Below are 17,780 nucleotides of genomic sequence, written 5' to 3'. Positions count from 1 at the left end.
GCAACTCGAAGCATTGGCAGGCTGCGCCACAAATGCACTGCGTAGTGCCGAATGTTTAATGAACCTGAGGTGGTGCGTCGAATATTAATTATTGTTTCTCTCCAAACACACTACGCCATCTGGCGCCGCCATAGCGAAGTTCCCGCCTGTGCGAACATGTATTCAGACGTCATTGTCTGAATATATATGAGACTCCACCCACTACCGGATATTTTTTTTTTAATGCGAAGCATTCTTTGCCTCAATCTTGGCGCTTTGTGGCAGGTAGCTAGCTATAGGTAGGTTGTTTAGAAATACTATGAATGTACTTGTTCCGCTTCCTTAGCCCTAAACAAGGGGCGTGGGTGTTTCGAAGAAAGGAGATCAACATTTGATCGGGAATTGTGGGCTGCTCTGTACCATTCCTTTCCCTGGTAGACCTGCTTGCTATTCTGAAGAGATGACAATCCATACGTTCAATAAAACAGTTGGCACACTATAGCCTAAACTTAAATGCGTATTTTGACCCAGAAGCACTAAAACAAAGTATGAGCATCTCATTATAGAAGCCACTTTGGTTCCAAATACTCTATCTATTTGTTCCGCTTCCTTCGCCCTCGACAATGTGCATGCAATTCAGTCTTGTGCTAAATCATTTTTTAAATAGGTGATTGGTGATCCCTGGTTTTGGGAGCTTTTGCAAATCTTTTAGCCGAAACGTCTCATTATTTACACGCTAAGTATATACGTAGAAATCTAAATTGCGTGGGAAGGTTAGCGGGCGTTTGACTCGAAAACGAATGAAGTAACCTGTCTTAATGAGTCGTTATTTTATTTCCGTTGTTGTTCGTCCTTCTTAACTTTGGCTTTCGGCTATACTTCAAAGGAAGTGAGTGACGTGGTTTATTAATTTTCGCGAAAGCACGAAAAATCTGGGTCGGGGTTTCAGACGTGCACCCTTGAATTTCGCTTGGCTGATGGTTGATGGGCGCTGGTAGCGCTCACTTCGCGTACACGCTGTACGCGAAGTGAGCAATGTGAAAGCATCCACAGACGATGGCCGTGATCTGGAGAACGAGAGAAAGAAAGAACACAAAGGTAGTGATTAGAAATAATTGGACGCTCCTGCGGGACTAAAGTGGGAGTGAAATGTGTCGCAGCGGGAATGAACACACACACTCCCAATCTGTCGCGGCAAACAAAAACATATTTATTTAAGTCTGCCTCGTAAGGACCCATCATTTGGGGGTAGTAATGCCATTAAAGGGCCCCTCACCAGGCCCCACAGCAAAGTTTGGCTATACGCTGGAAGTTGTTACGTGTCCTCTAGGGAGCGTTCTGCCGCAAAAAAATTTTTTTAAGAGGAAGCTTTAGCTCGAGTGCTCCTATCTAAATACATGTAAAAGGAGAATTCGTTTTTCTCGGCAACCACTGCACCAAATTTGACGAGGTTTGTTGCATTTAAAAGACAAACTTAAAATCTAGTGACTGTTGGTTTCGAATTTTTGAGTTAGATTGTCAATTTTTTATTAAAAATTGGCAGAAATCGGAAATTTTCAAAAAACGAAACTATCAAGTATACAACTCTGTAACTTAACCACTAAAAATGATAATACAATTCTGTGAATTGAATCTAATAGTACATCTAAAGGGGACAAAATTGATATGTTACACATAAATATAAAAAAATTTAATCATAGGGAAATACAACTTTTGCAAAACCGTTGTAACCAACGTAACAATTTCATGTAAGATGTAAGATGACATATTGAATTTGTCCGCTTTCAATGATCTAATGAATGCCGTTTACAGAACCGCGATATCAGTTCTTGATGCAGACCTATGAATTTGTAAACTTCGTGGTTCTATTTTTTTCAAACGGTCAAATATTTGAAAATCGTTTTAAGAAAATTCAAGCCCTAAATCGAAATTCCGCTTCCAACAGTCACTAGAATTTAGCTTTCTCTTTCAAATGCGACAAATTTAATCAAAATCGGTCCAGGGGTTATCTCATAAAAACGTTTTTGCGTTTTACATGTATTTGAATAGGCCGCGTCGGAGTTGGGCCCGAACTAAAGCTTCCTCTTAAGTCGGCTCATTAATAGCCGAGAGAGAGAGAGTGAACTTTAATGAGCACCAGCAGATCAGTCGGCTGGGCCTAGGCCTCCCACGATGGGACGTCGAGGTCTTGCCTCTTCGCCGCTTCGTAGGCCTTCTGGGTCGCCCAGAGTTGGTCGTCGAGATGGGAGCTGCGCAGGGCGGCGTGCCATCTTGACGAGAGGGTCACGGGATTGAGGTCTGGATATTGATGTTTGCACTCCCATAGCATGTGGGGGAGTGTTGCTGATTCAGTTGGATAGAAATATGTTAATGTGACTAACCCATGATTTCAGCAGGCAAGCTCCACTGCATAGCGAGACTGCCTCTCCACTACACCGTCTAGCCTACGCAAGCGAAATTCCTCCCTGCGTTCTCCCATGGCGGACCTCGAGGATCGCACGACACATACGTCACGGGCCCCGCCTTCACATTTTTTTCTCCTCGCGTTTTTTTTTTTTTTTTTTTGGTGATTCGCAATTCCGCTGCATGGCGGCGTTGCGTGCCAGCTGCTATCGTTTCGCAGCGCACGATTTTGCGCACTGTGCACAAGGACACGTCACTAGCGGCATAATTCAGTGCTACACGAATACTGAGGCAGAACGAGCGGATCGCAGAGCATGATCACGCGCCGGAACACGGTAGAAAATGGCATAGTTTCGATACCTGCGCACGTGACCGCACGATCGTGGTAACAAGCAGACGAAGCGGAAGTATCTCTCTTGCTTCGGTGCGAAGTAAAGCAAAAAACACGCAGACATTCCGTTTGTGTGTTTTATTATTTCTCTAAACTTCAATTCGTCAATTCAAGCAACAGATCACACAAATAACAGATGCTGCCTCGAATAATTCTCGAAGTCACGTGTCACCACGAGCGACGTCACACTGCACACTTGAGTACGTAGGCGCAGGGACGTGAGTACGTCATCCCCTGGCTTGGACCGCGGCGGCCGCGAGGCGAAGGAAAAACTGCGTTCGGTTTGAAATTTCAGGTCTTTCCGCGGCGCGTAGCGATGTAATACTTTGCAGACATGATCGTTATCGCGCGATGTATGCTCTGCGCTTGTCAGCTCAAAATGGCCAGGCCTGGTGAGGGGCCCTTTAAACTAAAAATATAATTGCTTAGAGAGTCGCAACTATGTGCAAATAGAGTAAGCCTGCTGATAAGATAATGTTAGGATAATAAAAAAATCTCAGTGGCCCCCTTCCACTCTGTGAAGAAGGATGATTGACCAGCGAAGCTGTGTATGTGGGCCCCTTCATGGTGAACCGCACCTCCGCCGCGGGTCGGCCCGGCATCGCACGATCTTCGGGATCGGCCCACGTATGGGGAGTGCTTCACGCCTGCTTCACCTCCGCCGCGGGTCGGCCCGCCATCGCACGATCTTCGGGATCGGCCCACGTATGGGGAGTGCTTCACGCCTGCTTCACCTCCGCCGTGGTTTGGCCCTGCATCGCACTATCTTCGGGATGGGCCCTGTTACGTTTCGCCTGCGACACGTGGTTTTGCCGGCGCGACTGCGGCGGGGCGGCAGACATTTTGGCCCGATCGTCGTCGCCGCAACGCTCCCCGCCAGGTGTTTCCAGGCGCGACTGCGGCGATGCGACCGCATAGGGATCATCCTCTCATTACAGTCATTGTGCCCGACCGGCAGCGCTACAACAGGGTGCTACGAGATCGTGCTCGACATGGTGCTACGGCAGCGCTACGACAGGGTGCTACGAGATCGTGCTCGACATGGTGCTACGGCAGCGCTACGACAGTGTGCGTCACCATTAGCCCATTGTACATTCACGTGCTCGTCTTTTGAGGGGTTCCTTCTTGCCCTCAACTGCGAGAGTATAAAAACAGCTGCCCCCGGACGCCAAAAGGAGGGCTCCGATTTCTTCTGTTGAGTGAAGTGCTCTCCCGTCTCTCTACTTCGGTCAAACCTGACCGCCAACTCTTTGCGATGTTAAAATAAACAAGTTGTTTCGTTGTTACCAGTCGACTCATGCTTTGCCGGGACCTTCGGATGCTTCCAGTTGTACCCCAGGCCGCCAGGCCAACGCTACCCTTGGGGCTTGCGACCCAGGTACAACCACGGGCGTCAGCGCCGAGTTCCCAACCGATCGTACCAGCGGTGCGATCCAAACATCTGGTTGGCAGCGGTGAGATCGCCTCCGACTTCAAACAACTGTCTGCCAGCGGTGAGATCGCGACAACGGAGGCCAGCAGCGAAGAGATGCAGTTGACTGTATGCTGAGCAGCTCATCGACGATCCGGGAGCAGTGCAGCGAGCCCTGTGTGATGACTGGTTGCCTGCAGCGGAACGACTGCGCTGGACTCTTGGCTGCGAGGTTTGGTGAGTGCGGGACTTTCTTCTTCTGAGCTTTGCCAGGCTTTTGTTAGTGTCAGAAACGGAGCTGGTAATTGTGGTTGTCGTTGCTGACGGGTTAGTTTGCGGCAAGACAATAGTAAGCAGTAGAGAAAGCAGCATTCAGAGCAGCCATGGATTTGAAGTCGTTGCGCAAACCGAAATTGCTGGAGCTTGCAAGAGAGTTGGGTCTGGATGTCTCGGACAAACTCAGAAAACCAGAACTGATAAAGGCTATTCTTGAGTTAGAGGCTGAGGATGACGAGCTGTCGGAATGCCTTGAGACCATTGAAGAGAGGGAGACTGCAAAAAGACAGGAGCGCGAACTTAAAGAACAGAAAGAAAAAGAAGAGCGTGAACGTAAAGAACAGAAAGAAAAAGAAGAGCGTGAACGTAAAGAACAGAAACAGCGAGAGCAACAAGAGCGTGACCGTCAACACGCTTTGGAAATGAAGCGTCTTGAGGTAGAGATGGAACGCGCTCGTAATGGAAGTCAGGCACACGGTGCAGGAGAACGCGTATTGTTCAAAATGACTGACCTGATGCGGCCGTTTAAGCTTGGAGAGGACATTGGTTTGTTCCTGGTTAACTTTGAGCGAACGTGCGAGAAGCAGGGGTTCTCTCGGGAAACGTGGCCACAGCGCTTGCTCACTTTGTTACCCGGCGAGGCGGCCGACGTAGTCGCTCGCTTGGATAGAGAGGAGGCAGAGGATTTCGACACAGTGAAATCGAGTCTTCTAAAAAAGTACCGGCTGTCTGCGGAGGCGTTCCGTCGGAAGTTTCGGGAAAATGAGAAAGGCAAAAGTGAGTCATATACAGAGTTTGCGTATAGGCTTATGTCAAACATGCAGGAGTGGCTCAAAGAAGAGAAAGCGTTTGGTGACCACGATAAAGTTCTGCAGTGTTTCGGGCTAGAACAGTTTTATAGTCGGTTACCGGAGAACGTGCGATACTGGGTCTTGGATAGGCCAGACGTTTGTACGGTGGCTAAAGCCGCTGAGCTAGCCGAGGAGTTTGTGACGCGTCGGGCTCGCGGAGCTAAGGACGGTCAAAAGGGTGAATTTGGCTCGAAGTTTGAGAGGCCGAAGTTCACACCCATGAGAGCAAAGGGGAACACGCGTAGTGCGGATGCGAGTGGAAGCAGTGCGACCGAACCTAAGGAGACGGCAGCAGCCGAAGCCGAACGCAGAAAGCGGTTCGAGATGAGGCAAGCGCGCGTTTGTTATACGTGCCAGAAGCCGGGTCACTTTTCGGCGCAGTGTCCGGAAACAACACCAAAAGTTGTGTTTTTTTCAATAGGCAGCACTGACGAGAACATGAAGCTTCTCGAGCCTTACATGCGAGACCTCCTCGTGAACGGGAAAGAGTGCCGAGTGCTTCGCGATTCCGCAGCTACGATGGATGTAGTTCACCCGTCTTATGTAGAACCCCATATGTTCACGGGCGAGTGCGCGTGGATCAAGCAAGCCGTGGAAGCTCATAGCGTGTGTCTGCCAGTAGCAAAGGTGCTTATTGAAGGACCTTTCGGAGCGCTTGAGACAGAGGCGGCAGTGTCATCTATGCTGCCCCCCCAGTACCCGTACCTATTTTCAAACAGGTCCGATCACCTCCTGCGCGAGAAGGGGCTTTTGTTTGGTGAAGCTAGTGTTCAGGCCTTAACCAGATCGAAGGTTCGGGAGCTCGCTGCAAAGGCGGTAGTTGCGGGGCCGACGTTATCAAACAACGAAAAAGGGTCAGAGGCGCAGCGAGCTGATATTCCGAGCACGCCCGAACTGAATAAACTTGAGTCTGTAACGTTAAAGGCGCCAGATACTGGAGAGGAAACGCCCGACGCGGGAAAGTTAGAAGAGCTATCTACTGATTTGCTCATCGCGCCTACGTCAGACGGACTTGATAGGTTGCTAAAAGTCAGCCGGACGGCTTTGATAGCCGAGCAAAAAAAGGATGGCAGCCTGGAAAACGTGCGCTGCAATGTCAAAGAAGGTATCGCCAGGAAAACTGCGCGTTTTGTGGAAAGAGGTGGAGTCCTGTACCGGAAGTATCTAGACCGCAGAGGAGTGGAGTTCGATCAGCTGATCGTGCCTCAATGCTATCGTCAGGATCTGTTGCACTTGTCACACGGGGGTTCGTGGTCCGGACACCTAGGAGTTAAGAAAACTAAGGACCGTCTCTTGCAAGAGTACTATTGGCCAGGGTGTTTTCGGGACGCAGACCATTTCGTGAGGTCATGTGACACCTGTCAGCGGGTGGGCAAACCAGGGGACAAATCGAGGGCGCCGTTGAAATTGGTACCTATCATTACGGAGCCTTTTAGACGGCTCGTTATTGATACTGTGGGACCTCTGCCGGTAACAGCCACGGGGTACAGACACATTTTGACTGTGATCTGCCCAGCGACAAAGTTCCCTGAAGCAGTGCCGCTTAAAGAACTCAGCTCAGTTGAGATAGTTAATGCACTACTGTCCATATTTGCGCGAGTTGGTTTCCCTGCGGAAATCCAATCAGATCAGGGCACAGTGTTTACTAGCGCTTTGACGACAACTTTTCTCGAAAGGTGTGGGGTAAAGCTGTTACTCAGCTCAGTGTACCACCCACAGTCGAATTCCGTTGAGAAGCTCCACTCCGTCATGAAGCGCGTGTTGAGAGCGTTGTGTTTTGAACATCGAACTGACTGGGAGCTGTGTCTGCCTGGGGTGATGTTTGCATTAAGGACCGCGCCGCATGCGGCTACGGGGTTTTCGCCAGCTGAACTGGTGTACGGTCGCTCGCTTCGGTCTCCGCTTCGCATGCTTCGAGAATCATGGGAAGGCAGGGGCGACGACCCAGTCGTGGTGGAGTACGTACTTAAGCTCCTCGAACGCTTAAGAAGGGCACAGGAGTTGTCAGGTGAAGCAATGACAAAGGCCCAGCAGAGGGCCAAGGTTTATTATGATCGGACAGCCAGGGCCCGTCGTTTTGAGGTGGGCGATGAGGTCATGATATTGCGCACATCGCTAAACAACAAACTAGACGTGCAGTGGGAGGGCCCAGCGCGAATTGTTCAGAAACTGTCGGACGTTAACTACGTGGTAAGTCTGCCAGGAAAGCGGAAAGCACAGCAAGTTTACCACTGTAATCTGCTCAAACCTTATAGACAAAGGGAAGCAGTGGTGTGCATGTTGGTAAACGTTCCTGAAGAGCTTCCGGTCGAGCTTCCGGGACTAGGCTCAGTGACGAACAGGGAAGACACCGGTCAAGTCATTAGTGACCTTATCAGTAAAGCACCGCTGTCGCCCGAGCAGAAAACCGAACTACACCAGCTATTACAAGAGTTTCAAGGTCTGTTCTCTGAGAGGCCTGGTAGGACTTCTGTACTTACTCATGATATAGAACTTACCTCCCCAGAGCCAGTACGATCCAAGGCGTATCGGGTGTCACCCCGCCAGAGCGATATTATGGAGGCTGAGGTAAAGAAAATGCTACAGCTCGGTGTTATTGAGGCAGGTGAGAGTGATTATACCTCCCCTTTGATTTTAGTTGAGGTACCGGGCAAGGAACCTCGTCCTTGCGTCGACTACCGCAGGCTTAATTCCATCACTAAGGATCAAATTTATCCGATCCCTAACATCGAGGAGCGCCTTGAGAAAGTTAGTAGCGCTCAGTTTATTTCCACCCTAGATCTTGTCAGGGGTTATTGGCAGGTTCCACTTACAGAAGAGGCTAGTAGGTATGCGGCGTTCATTTCACCAATGGGAACATTCCGTCCTAAAGTGTTGAGTTTTGGTTTGAAGAACGCGCCATACTGTTTTTCAAGTCTCATGGATAAAGTGTTGCGGGGACAGCAAGAATTCGCTTTACCGTATCTAGACGACGTAGCGATATTCTCCGCATCCTGGTCTGAGCATATGGCACACTTGCGGGCAGTGCTAACCCGCCTGCGCGAAGCGGGCTTGACAGTCAAGGCTCCTAAGTGCCAGTTAGCACAGGCCGAGGTTGTCTACCTCGGTCACGTGATTGGTCAGGGTCGTCGCCGCCCCTCTGAAATAAAAGTGGCCGCTGTGCGAGACTTTTCGCAACCGCGCACCAAGACCGATATTCGGTCGTTCTTGGGTGTCGCCGGCTACTATCAGAGGTACATCCCTAGGTACTCTGATATCGCGGCTCCCCTGACGGATGCTCTAAGAAAAACAGAGCCTCAAACAGTCGTCTGGGACGAGACAAAGGAAAGAGCTTTTAGCGCCCTAAAGAGTGCCCTAACAAACCAGCCTGTGCTACGATCGCCAGACTATACAAAAGGGTTCGTTGTTCAGTGCGATGCTAGTGAGCGAGGCATGGGCGTTGTACTGTGCCAACGGGAAAATGGAGAAGTAGAACACCCCGTCCTGTATGCTAGTCGTAAGCTGTCCAGTCGTGAGCAGGCGTATAGCGCCACCGAGAAAGAGTGTGCGTGTCTCGTGTGGGCCGTTCAGAAATTGTCATGCTATCTAGCCGGCTCGAGGTTTATCATTGAGACGGATCACTGCCCTCTCCAATGGCTGCAGACCATCTCTCCCAAAAATGGCCGCCTCCTGCGCTGGAGCCTCGCTTTACAACAATATTCCTTTGAGGTGCGTTACAAAAAGGGGAGTCTCAACGGTAACGCCGATGGCTTAAGTCGAAGCCCCTAACGTAGGAATCAGCCTCAAAATTGTTTGTTACTGATGTTTTTCTTCCTGAGGCAGGATTTTTTTTAACATATTGCTTTTGTTTAGTGTTTCAAAGTGATGATATGCTTTCTAGTGCAATTTTCCAATTTGTGGACGCGTTCTGAGTGATGCTAGACTACTGTAAGGAACTAGGCAGTGGTATAAAAAGGGGAAAGAGCCTGGCAGGGCTTAGTGAGGGTTGTGCCGTGCTTGCTGACTGAGCGGTTGAGTTTCAGCGTAGTTCTAACGCTTGCCGGGAACGAGAACAAAAATGTGAACTCTCCCGAAGTCACTTTGCAGTGTCCCGTGCGAACCTGAACGAGAGAACGAGGCCTTCTCTGTGCGCTGCGCTCAAGAAACGTCGAGGGACGCCCGACTTCGGTTATGTGCATCATCGAGCGACATCCCTCCGGACAGCGGATGCAGTCCCCTGTCCATCGGGATCTCCTTCCCCCGGCGGGGCGGTCTGTTACGTTTCGCCTGCGACACGTGGTTTTGCCGGCGCGACTGCGGCGGGGCGGCAGACATTTTGGCCCGATCGTCGTCGCCGCAACGCTCCCCGCCAGGTGTTTCCAGGCGCGACTGCGGCGATGCGACCGCATAGGGATCATCCTCTCATTACAGTCATTGTGCCCGACCGGCAGCGCTACAACAGGGTGCTACGAGATCGTGCTCGACATGGTGCTACGGCAGCGCTACGACAGGGTGCTACGAGATCGTGCTCGACATGGTGCTACGGCAGCGCTACGACAGTGTGCGTCACCATTAGCCCATTGTACATTCACGTGCTCGTCTTTTGAGGGGTTCCTTCTTGCCCTCAACTGCGAGAGTATAAAAACAGCTGCCCCCGGACGCCAAAAGGAGGGCTCCGATTTCTTCTGTTGAGTGAAGTGCTCTCCCGTCTCTCTACTTCGGTCAAACCTGACCGCCAACTCTTTGCGATGTTAAAATAAACAAGTTGTTTCGTTGTTACCAGTCGACTCATGCTTTGCCGGGACCTTCGGATGCTTCCAGTTGTACCCCAGGCCGCCAGGCCAACGCTACCCTTGGGGCTTGCGACCCAGGTACAACCACGGGCGTCAGCGCCGAGTTCCCAACCGATCGTACCAGCGGTGCGATCCAAACAGCCCACGTATGGGGAGTGCTTCACGCCTGCTTCACCTCCGCCGTGGTTTGGCCCTGCATCGCACTATCTTCGGAATCGGCCCACGTATGGGGAGTGCTTCACGCCTGCTTCACCTCCGCCGTGGTTTGGCCCTGCATCGCACTATCTTCGGGATGGGCCCACGTATGGGGAGTGCTTCACGCCTGCTTCACCTCCGCCGTGGGTTGGCCCTGCATCGCACGATCTTAGGGATGGGCCCACGTATGGGGAGTGCTTCACGCCTGCTTCACCTCCGCCGTGGTTTGGCCCTGCATCGCACTATCTTCGGGATGGGCCCACGTATGGGGAGTGCTTCACGCCTGCTTCACCTCCGCCGCGGATCGGCCCTGCATCGCACGATGTTCAGGATCGGCCCACGCATGGGGAGTTTTTTGCTTATGACACGAAAATTTTCTTGGACGGTAGAGGTATACAGCTTCGCTGTAATACATATGCGCGGGCGCGTGTGTGTGTGCGTGTATGTGCGAACGAGAGAATACGGGGAGCCGAAGGACGCGATTTTGTTAATCATGACCACATTAAGCGAACATACAACGAAACCAAGGCAAGAATTATGGAAGTTGGCTCTATTTGAAATCGAAATGTAGGAAATAATGAAGAAAAGGGAAATGAAAGTGGACGAAAAAAACCCGTCGCCGGTAGGAGCCGACTCCCACTCCGCATTACGCGTGCATTGCACTACCAATGGTGCTACGGTATCGGCTATCTATTCATTCACCAACTTGGCTTTACAACTACGTTTACCAGATCTAGCCCTAGGAGTGTTAGCCAGCGCCATTCAGAGCCACGGTGGGTGGATGTGGCACGTCTTTCTTTGTCCGATGGCATCACGTAACACGCGATTTTAGGTGAGTAGGCACGTGAATAATAAACCCTCGCATATTACGAAGGTGGTTTTCGTCTTGCTTATTAATCCAATGCCGGCAGTACAGACTACCTTCGCGTAAAACAAACTTGGAATTGCTCCCGGAGTTCGTGAGTGAGTTCATTATGGGCAGCAAATATCTGTCAACGCGTTGGGCATTTAACACCTAGCTGCAGTTGATGCGAAGTTGGGGACGAACTTGGGCATGTGCGACGCAATTCCCAGAAACGCCCGCAACTGCTTAAATTAGGTTGAGGAAGCATAGTTGGATGCGGCTTCTATCCTTTCGGGAAGGGGCTGTATGCCGTTCTGGGAAAGGGTATACGCTATTGTAAAGAAGAGACATGACAGGCAGGGCGCCGCTCCTTTTCAGATGCTCTTCTGCTTCCTCGTCCTTTCCTCTAGCGCTGCTCGCGCTTGTGCACCTTTTTCATTACTGTGTATATACAGGGTGTTTCTTTATTTAGCTGCGCCATTAAAAAAAATTGCCTGTATCAGATAATGCACCCCTTCATCTAAATTACTTGTTGAGGTGGCCATTTGTTCTACGAGTAATCAAAATGTTCAATTGAATAATTAACGTACTTACACTAATTAACGTCTTAATTGATTGCTTTACGCCAGATATTTCAATCCACGAATTATAGCCGCTGAGTTCCCACGGTGTATCCGCTTGGAACGAGTTCTCTGGACAGTACCAGTTCCGAGATATTAATTTTCAAAGTGTCCACTGAAATGCATTCGTGGTCCAGTTACTTTCGTGCTTCAATGCATAAAACAGTGGTTTCTTAAACAAGCTTGGGTAGTTCTGCCGCGATATCACTTTCGTTTTTCTTTATTGACAGATTTCAGCAGTCATTGGGCCGCGATCGCCCGCATACTTTCTTTGGCGCTAAAGTCGCACTTTTGAAACGTCCGTCGCGTGCGTAACGCGCCAGTTTCTCGCATTATTCCCCCGTGAAAGCTAACGCTTCGAGATGCTGTTGTTAGACGGCGCAGCCTTCAGGATCGGCTCACGTTTTCGGTCAGGAAAATTACCTTCGAAATGTGCGAGATCCGCCTATATTCCTATCGCAACGAAAGAGCGAGCGAGAGAGAGAAAGAAAGCTGGCTGGCATGGAAACGTTGAGAGTCGCAGATTTTTCCGTAATCCCCCCCCCCCCATTCCCCCCTCTCATAAGGGCAACACAGTAAAGCACAACTCACGCCATCTGTGTAGGAAGTATTGCGCACACTGCCGACGCCCCCGTACAGGTAGGACGCACCGGCAACGAGATGGTAGATGGTGAACTGAAATAAGTAAACGCTTGTAAGGATACCCACGCGTACTGCCAGGTACGCGCAAGGAACGTTCAAGACGAGAAACGGGCGAGGAGATGTCCAGGAATTTTGGACTCGTACCCTTCGGCTATCTTTTAAACTTCACCGCAATACACCAGGGTAACCGAGTGGGCAGCATAAAAAAAAAAATATATTTCGGAAGGCCACCCGAATTTCTAAACTTCCAGTTAGGTACGTCCAGAGGGTACGTCCTTTTATTAACGTTGCGTATCTACGGAACTGAGTCGTAAGCCTTTGCGGCGTTATGGCAGTGTTTTGGTCAGGATTAAAACAGTGCTACTACGCAGCAGGAAATTTACGAATAAGTGCCATAAATACGCATGTTATTAGAAGGGCGTACCCTCTCACCGTATCTAACTGAAAGTTAGCGAAAAACGGGCGGAATTTTATCATTCTTCACTAGTACAGAAGGAGGTCACAAAAACTATTACCTATTAATAATTTAACAATACAGTAATTAATACATTATGGCCACATAGTAGTGACAGACATCAGGATACAGGAAACATCACTTTAAGAAGTGCTGCCCATTGAGTTGAGCTCACGCATTGCGGTGAAGTTCGATAAATGGGCGTAGGGGCAATGTCCGAAATTCGTGGGTATACGGACGTGCGACAGACGTGTAAACCCTATATTACCGACAGATACTAAGACGCTGACGTATATTGTCGCCCTCTGCTCACCTATAAGAGTGAGGACAACATCATCACGGAGTCGGAAAAAAAAATACCCAGGACTTACGGTGGAACTAACGTGATACACATCGTAGATGCGCATAAATCTGCACGTGACCAGGTGGCGACTTCAGTAGCCGGTAACGCGAAACACAAATTTTATGCAATAATTAATAGAACAGACAAGAATAGCAATTTGGGTGGATCAGGTTCTACTCGCTCAGCCACACGTAATGCATTTCAACATTACGAACACCCGAATATTTCGTCAAACGTTTAAGGAGTTTGAACAGGAAAGAGCGATTCGCGAAGAAACAACAGCGTAATGTAAAATTTTGAAGACCCTATATCAACACTTCAGGGATTTATATTTCATCTCTCCATACAGTGTTTCTCTGAAGTCCGCAGAATAGTGTGGGTAGCAGTTTTCACATCTTAAATCATATTTAATGCCCCGTTTATTTTGGGGATAAATTAGAAGTGTGCACTTCTTGGTGTAGGATCAATCGTCGGTGTCCTCGTTTTGCCTCACAATTTTGTACTAAATAAATTGATAAATTTTATTGAGAAAAGTATACTTTGAATACATCGCATTTACCTCCCTAAAGAAAACAACTAGGCCCCAAGAAACATGGATAGCAAATGACTGTCTTAAAATGATTAGGAAAAAACAAAACTTTTCACAAAGTTCTTACCACACGCAACTTTGAGATCTGGAATGCATTTCCACACTGTAGAAATACACAAAAATTAAACTAACGCACTTACAAACATGAAACCGTGATTAGAAGGATACTTTGTTTGAGGCGGAACATCTTTGTGAGCAAGATAATATGTATAAAAAAATTTGCGAACTGCTATATAGGCCAAATAACTATGAAGTTATGACTGAACTGTTGTTGAACGATCAGTACTGCATACAAGGAGTTGCATGAGCGAAAATTTTGAATGGTACTTTTTTAAAATGTCATACACATTTTTCGCTATGCTCATCCTGCGCACGGGGAAAGCAATAATGCTAATAGTGTATATCTGAAAACAACTTTCTACGCAGAAGTCATTCGAGTACACATTCGTAAAAAGTTAGCACAGTGCATGATATTGTCAACATGCAGATTAAAATGATTACCCAAAGCACACATCACCGCTAGCACATACGCCAAATTTAGGTCTTTCAACTGAAGCTTTCCGACAAACATAAAGAATACAAATTTCTAAGGCCATCCTAACATATAAGAGTGAGGTAAAAACGTAATTACCCACTGATTTCGATGTTATCGTGCATAATTATGTGAATTTGGACACGCTATTGCGTGCAATAATTGTAGACTCGTAATAAATTGGAGCTTTTACATTAGGCTAACTTAAACTTTACCACTATTCTCTAAATGTATATGGAAGCATTTAGCGACACGAATTTGAAACTGTTAGAATTTGCAGCTTTTAAGTCAATATCATTGTTGCTTCAGCAAACAGCGCTGCTTTTAACACAAATCAACAACGTTCCTTCTGAAGCATTAGAGGAAAAGCATGTATTCGCTGTATACGCAGGTATCTGAAGAGCGTTCCAGCGCCAGGATATATATATATATATATATATATATCGTGACGCCTGCGGCAAAAAGGACGTTCCACGTCCGCCTCCAAGGTCTGTGAGTGGTGTCGCTGGCTAACACTCCCAAATGTTCTACTAGGACACATAAATACCGAAGAAAGTGGATGGGAAAACGACGCCGTGGTAGCTCAATTGGTAGAGCATCGCACGCGAAATGCGAAGGTTGTGGGTTCGGTTCCCACCTGCGGCAAGTTGTTTTTTCATCCACTTTAATTTCCATTAATTTATCGTTTCTTTATTTTCATTTATTAAGCACAAGTAATTTCCCCTATGTTGTCCTTGGTGTCAGTGTTTGTTGGCTTCTTATGATATATATATATATATATATATATATATATATATATATATATATATATCCTGCCGTTACAGCCATCACAAAGGGGTAGCTCTGTAAGGGCAGGCATTGACAGCTGAGATGACGAAAAAGGGTCCGATACAATACAAGAGACGCTAAAGGCTACGCTCATCTCTTGGTGTGTGTGTCAAAATGTTTATTGTAACGAGGTCCGGAGGCTCGACTTTCTAAGCCAAGGCGCGCCGCTCCCACGTTGGCACTGTCAGGCCAAGCCGTACAGCGACAAAGCCCTTAGTTGGTCTTGACACAATGGGCTTTGAGTTCTTTTTTCCCACTGTGTCCATTCTTCAACGAGGTTGGGGAAAGTCGCGGGACACCCCGCCAGCATAAGTCTGATTCCAATGATGCCATTGCAATAGTTGCAGTCCATCTCTCGGTGAAATGCCGGATTTTGTCATACGAAAATCGATCAGCCATTCTCGTAGAGATAACTACACTGTGAAATTATTTGCAACTGAACGTCACACTTAAAAATAATTAAATTATGGGCTTTTACGTGAAATGCCACGATCTGATTATGAAGCACGCCGTAGTGAAGGACTCTGGAATAATTGGACCAGCTGAGGTTCTTTACCGTGCAACTAAATCTAAATGCACGGGCGTTTTCGCACTTCGTCTCCACCGAAATGCGGCCGCCGTTGCCGGGATTTGATCCCGCGACCTCGTGCAAAGTAGCCCAACACTATAGTCGCTAAGCAACCACGGCGGGTAACGCCACACTTTTCAAGTGAAGCGATGAGCAGGTGATCGAACAGAGAGTGTCGCCGATGCCAACGTTTCGACAAGGGGACTTGTCTTTCGTCAAGGCAGTTGCTGCTCTGATGAACGCTGCTTGTTCGATCACCTGCTCATCACTTGAAGCCCGCATCTTCCTGTGAACTTCTGTGTTGTTTGCACAAGCGAAAGAGCTTGCCGAAAGAAGCAGGAATAGAAGTATTATCTGCACGCACCCTTCTCAGGTACTATACGCATCGCGTTCCTTTCCATTCTGCGGCGGTCTTTTCATGTAGTTTCGTACTCCGACCACTGTATTCTTTTTCCTCCCGCAGCTTTATCGCTTGGCGCTTCGCCAGCTTCCATCTAACTTTTCTCTTTTTTCCTATGTGTTTGTTTATCCAAAGGAGTACGCCGTATTCGCGCCATGCTCACACTGCGTTGTGTTATCGCCCTGCAGATCTAGCTTTTGTTGTGGTTTTTGTCTTCGCGGTGTCTTGAAGCGTCGCTGTGCGTGTACATGTGCGTTCACAAGTGCTGACAACTTTGACTTTGCCTGGTTGCATGCCCGTTTCTCCATTTCTGCTCTCCCCGAGTACGCGTGTGACCTGTGATTCGTTCCACGAAAAAGAAAAAAAAAACGTTTTTTTTTGGGGGGGGGGGAGGGGGGGCGCGATGAGGGAAGTGCTTACGATAAAGACATGGTATCGTTGTCACTTGCATGGTAAACTGTGGTGCAATGCAAGCCTTAAAAAAAAAAAAAAGCTGCAAGCTTATGCCGTGTAGTGCATGAACGCTCTCAGTTTGATGCAGTCTAAACGCTTACTCAAACCGAAGGGCGTCGGGAGAGGAAGCTGACAGCCTCTAGGATGGCTGCAGGCCAGCCTCATTCAATTTCACTTTTCTTTTTGCCATCAATATTTTTTTTTTTACCAAGCGATCAATATTTACGAGCACAAGCTGTACTGTTTTCTTTTGTATGTCATCGTTTATCTTGTAGGAGCTAGACCGTAAATATCACGCTCTCCTCTTCGCACTATTTTCAATGTCTATCGGTTGAGTCAACGAATCGCAAATACTTTGTCATTTACTGCGCCGCAACTTTCATAACGCTGCGCCTTTTTTAACGGACCAGAAAAAAAAAAAACCGCGCTATTGTTTTCCCTACAGAGGTCGTTGTTTTGACGTGCCAACGTTGAACCTGTTCGGGACAAAACATTGGCGGACTAACATGCCTGGAAATACATCATTCTTTTGTGGGTCGGACGTACACAGCTGCAAGCGATGGAGCCGTGCAGTTCGATTAATACCATAGTTTCGCGTGACCTGGATACCTTTGAGGACAGCTGAAAGATAGCCGCAGCTTACGTATAGCAGCTTGGGTAGCATTAGAGCTGTGGGTATGCTGAGGACGCAGCCGAGCAGGAAGAGGCTCCCGTTCGTCGTGAAGGTGACGGCCGCGCTGTAGAGCAGCTGCTCGCTCCACGTGCTCGCACCCAGGGCTGCGAACATGAGCCACAGGAGAGCCCCGACGACCTGGACAACAATAGCGTGAATGACGGAGCCCGTGTAGCTAGGTACTAGAGAGATTTTAGGAGGCGCAAGCGGCTTGCGTACGCAAGAACTAGGGGCGACGGTAATGCACATGCGCAGTGCCGTCGCAGGCTCCTACGTATGAGTACTACGCATGCGCAGGCTCCTACGTATGAGTCTGCGCATGCGCAGTACCGGCCCCCCTAGTTCCTGCGTACGCAAGCCGCTTGCGTCCTCTAAACTAAAGCTCTCTAATCTTCGGGTGGCGTCTTTTTAGGAAAATGTTGTTTTTGCTCTGGAAATTCCCCGGAGAACTCCTGACGAGAATTTCTCGACTTCACCTGGCATCTCGAGGATCCCGACGAGTAAACTACACGCATCCTTGTGAACCTCCTCCTCGCAACAGTGAGCACTTTTTTTT

At 48.6% G+C, this 17,780-nt stretch overlaps 1 protein-coding gene across 1 annotated transcript in view; it reads right to left on the bottom strand.

Moving 5' to 3' along the window:
• Positions 1-347: 347 nt before the first annotated feature.
• The window catches only part of LOC142583666 (uncharacterized), an 89,012-nt gene continuing 71,579 nt past the window's right edge, over positions 348-17,780 (bottom strand). Inside the window, exons 10-12 of the mRNA XM_075694156.1 lie at positions 17,195-17,362; positions 12,334-12,417; positions 348-1,046 (exon numbers count right to left, since the gene is read on the bottom strand). Of these exons, the coding sequence (XP_075550271.1) occupies positions 981-1,046; positions 12,334-12,417; positions 17,195-17,362 (318 nt within the window). The 3' untranslated portion in view covers positions 348-980. The remainder of the gene's footprint in view (positions 1,047-12,333; positions 12,418-17,194; positions 17,363-17,780) is intronic.

The sequence above is a fragment of the Dermacentor variabilis genome, chromosome 5 (assembly GCF_050947875.1).
Source record: "Dermacentor variabilis isolate Ectoservices chromosome 5, ASM5094787v1, whole genome shotgun sequence".
Lineage (NCBI taxonomy): Eukaryota > Metazoa > Arthropoda > Arachnida > Ixodida > Ixodidae > Dermacentor > Dermacentor variabilis.
The sequence above is the reverse complement of the archived record's forward strand: the minus strand, read 5'-3'. Positions and strand labels throughout refer to the sequence as shown.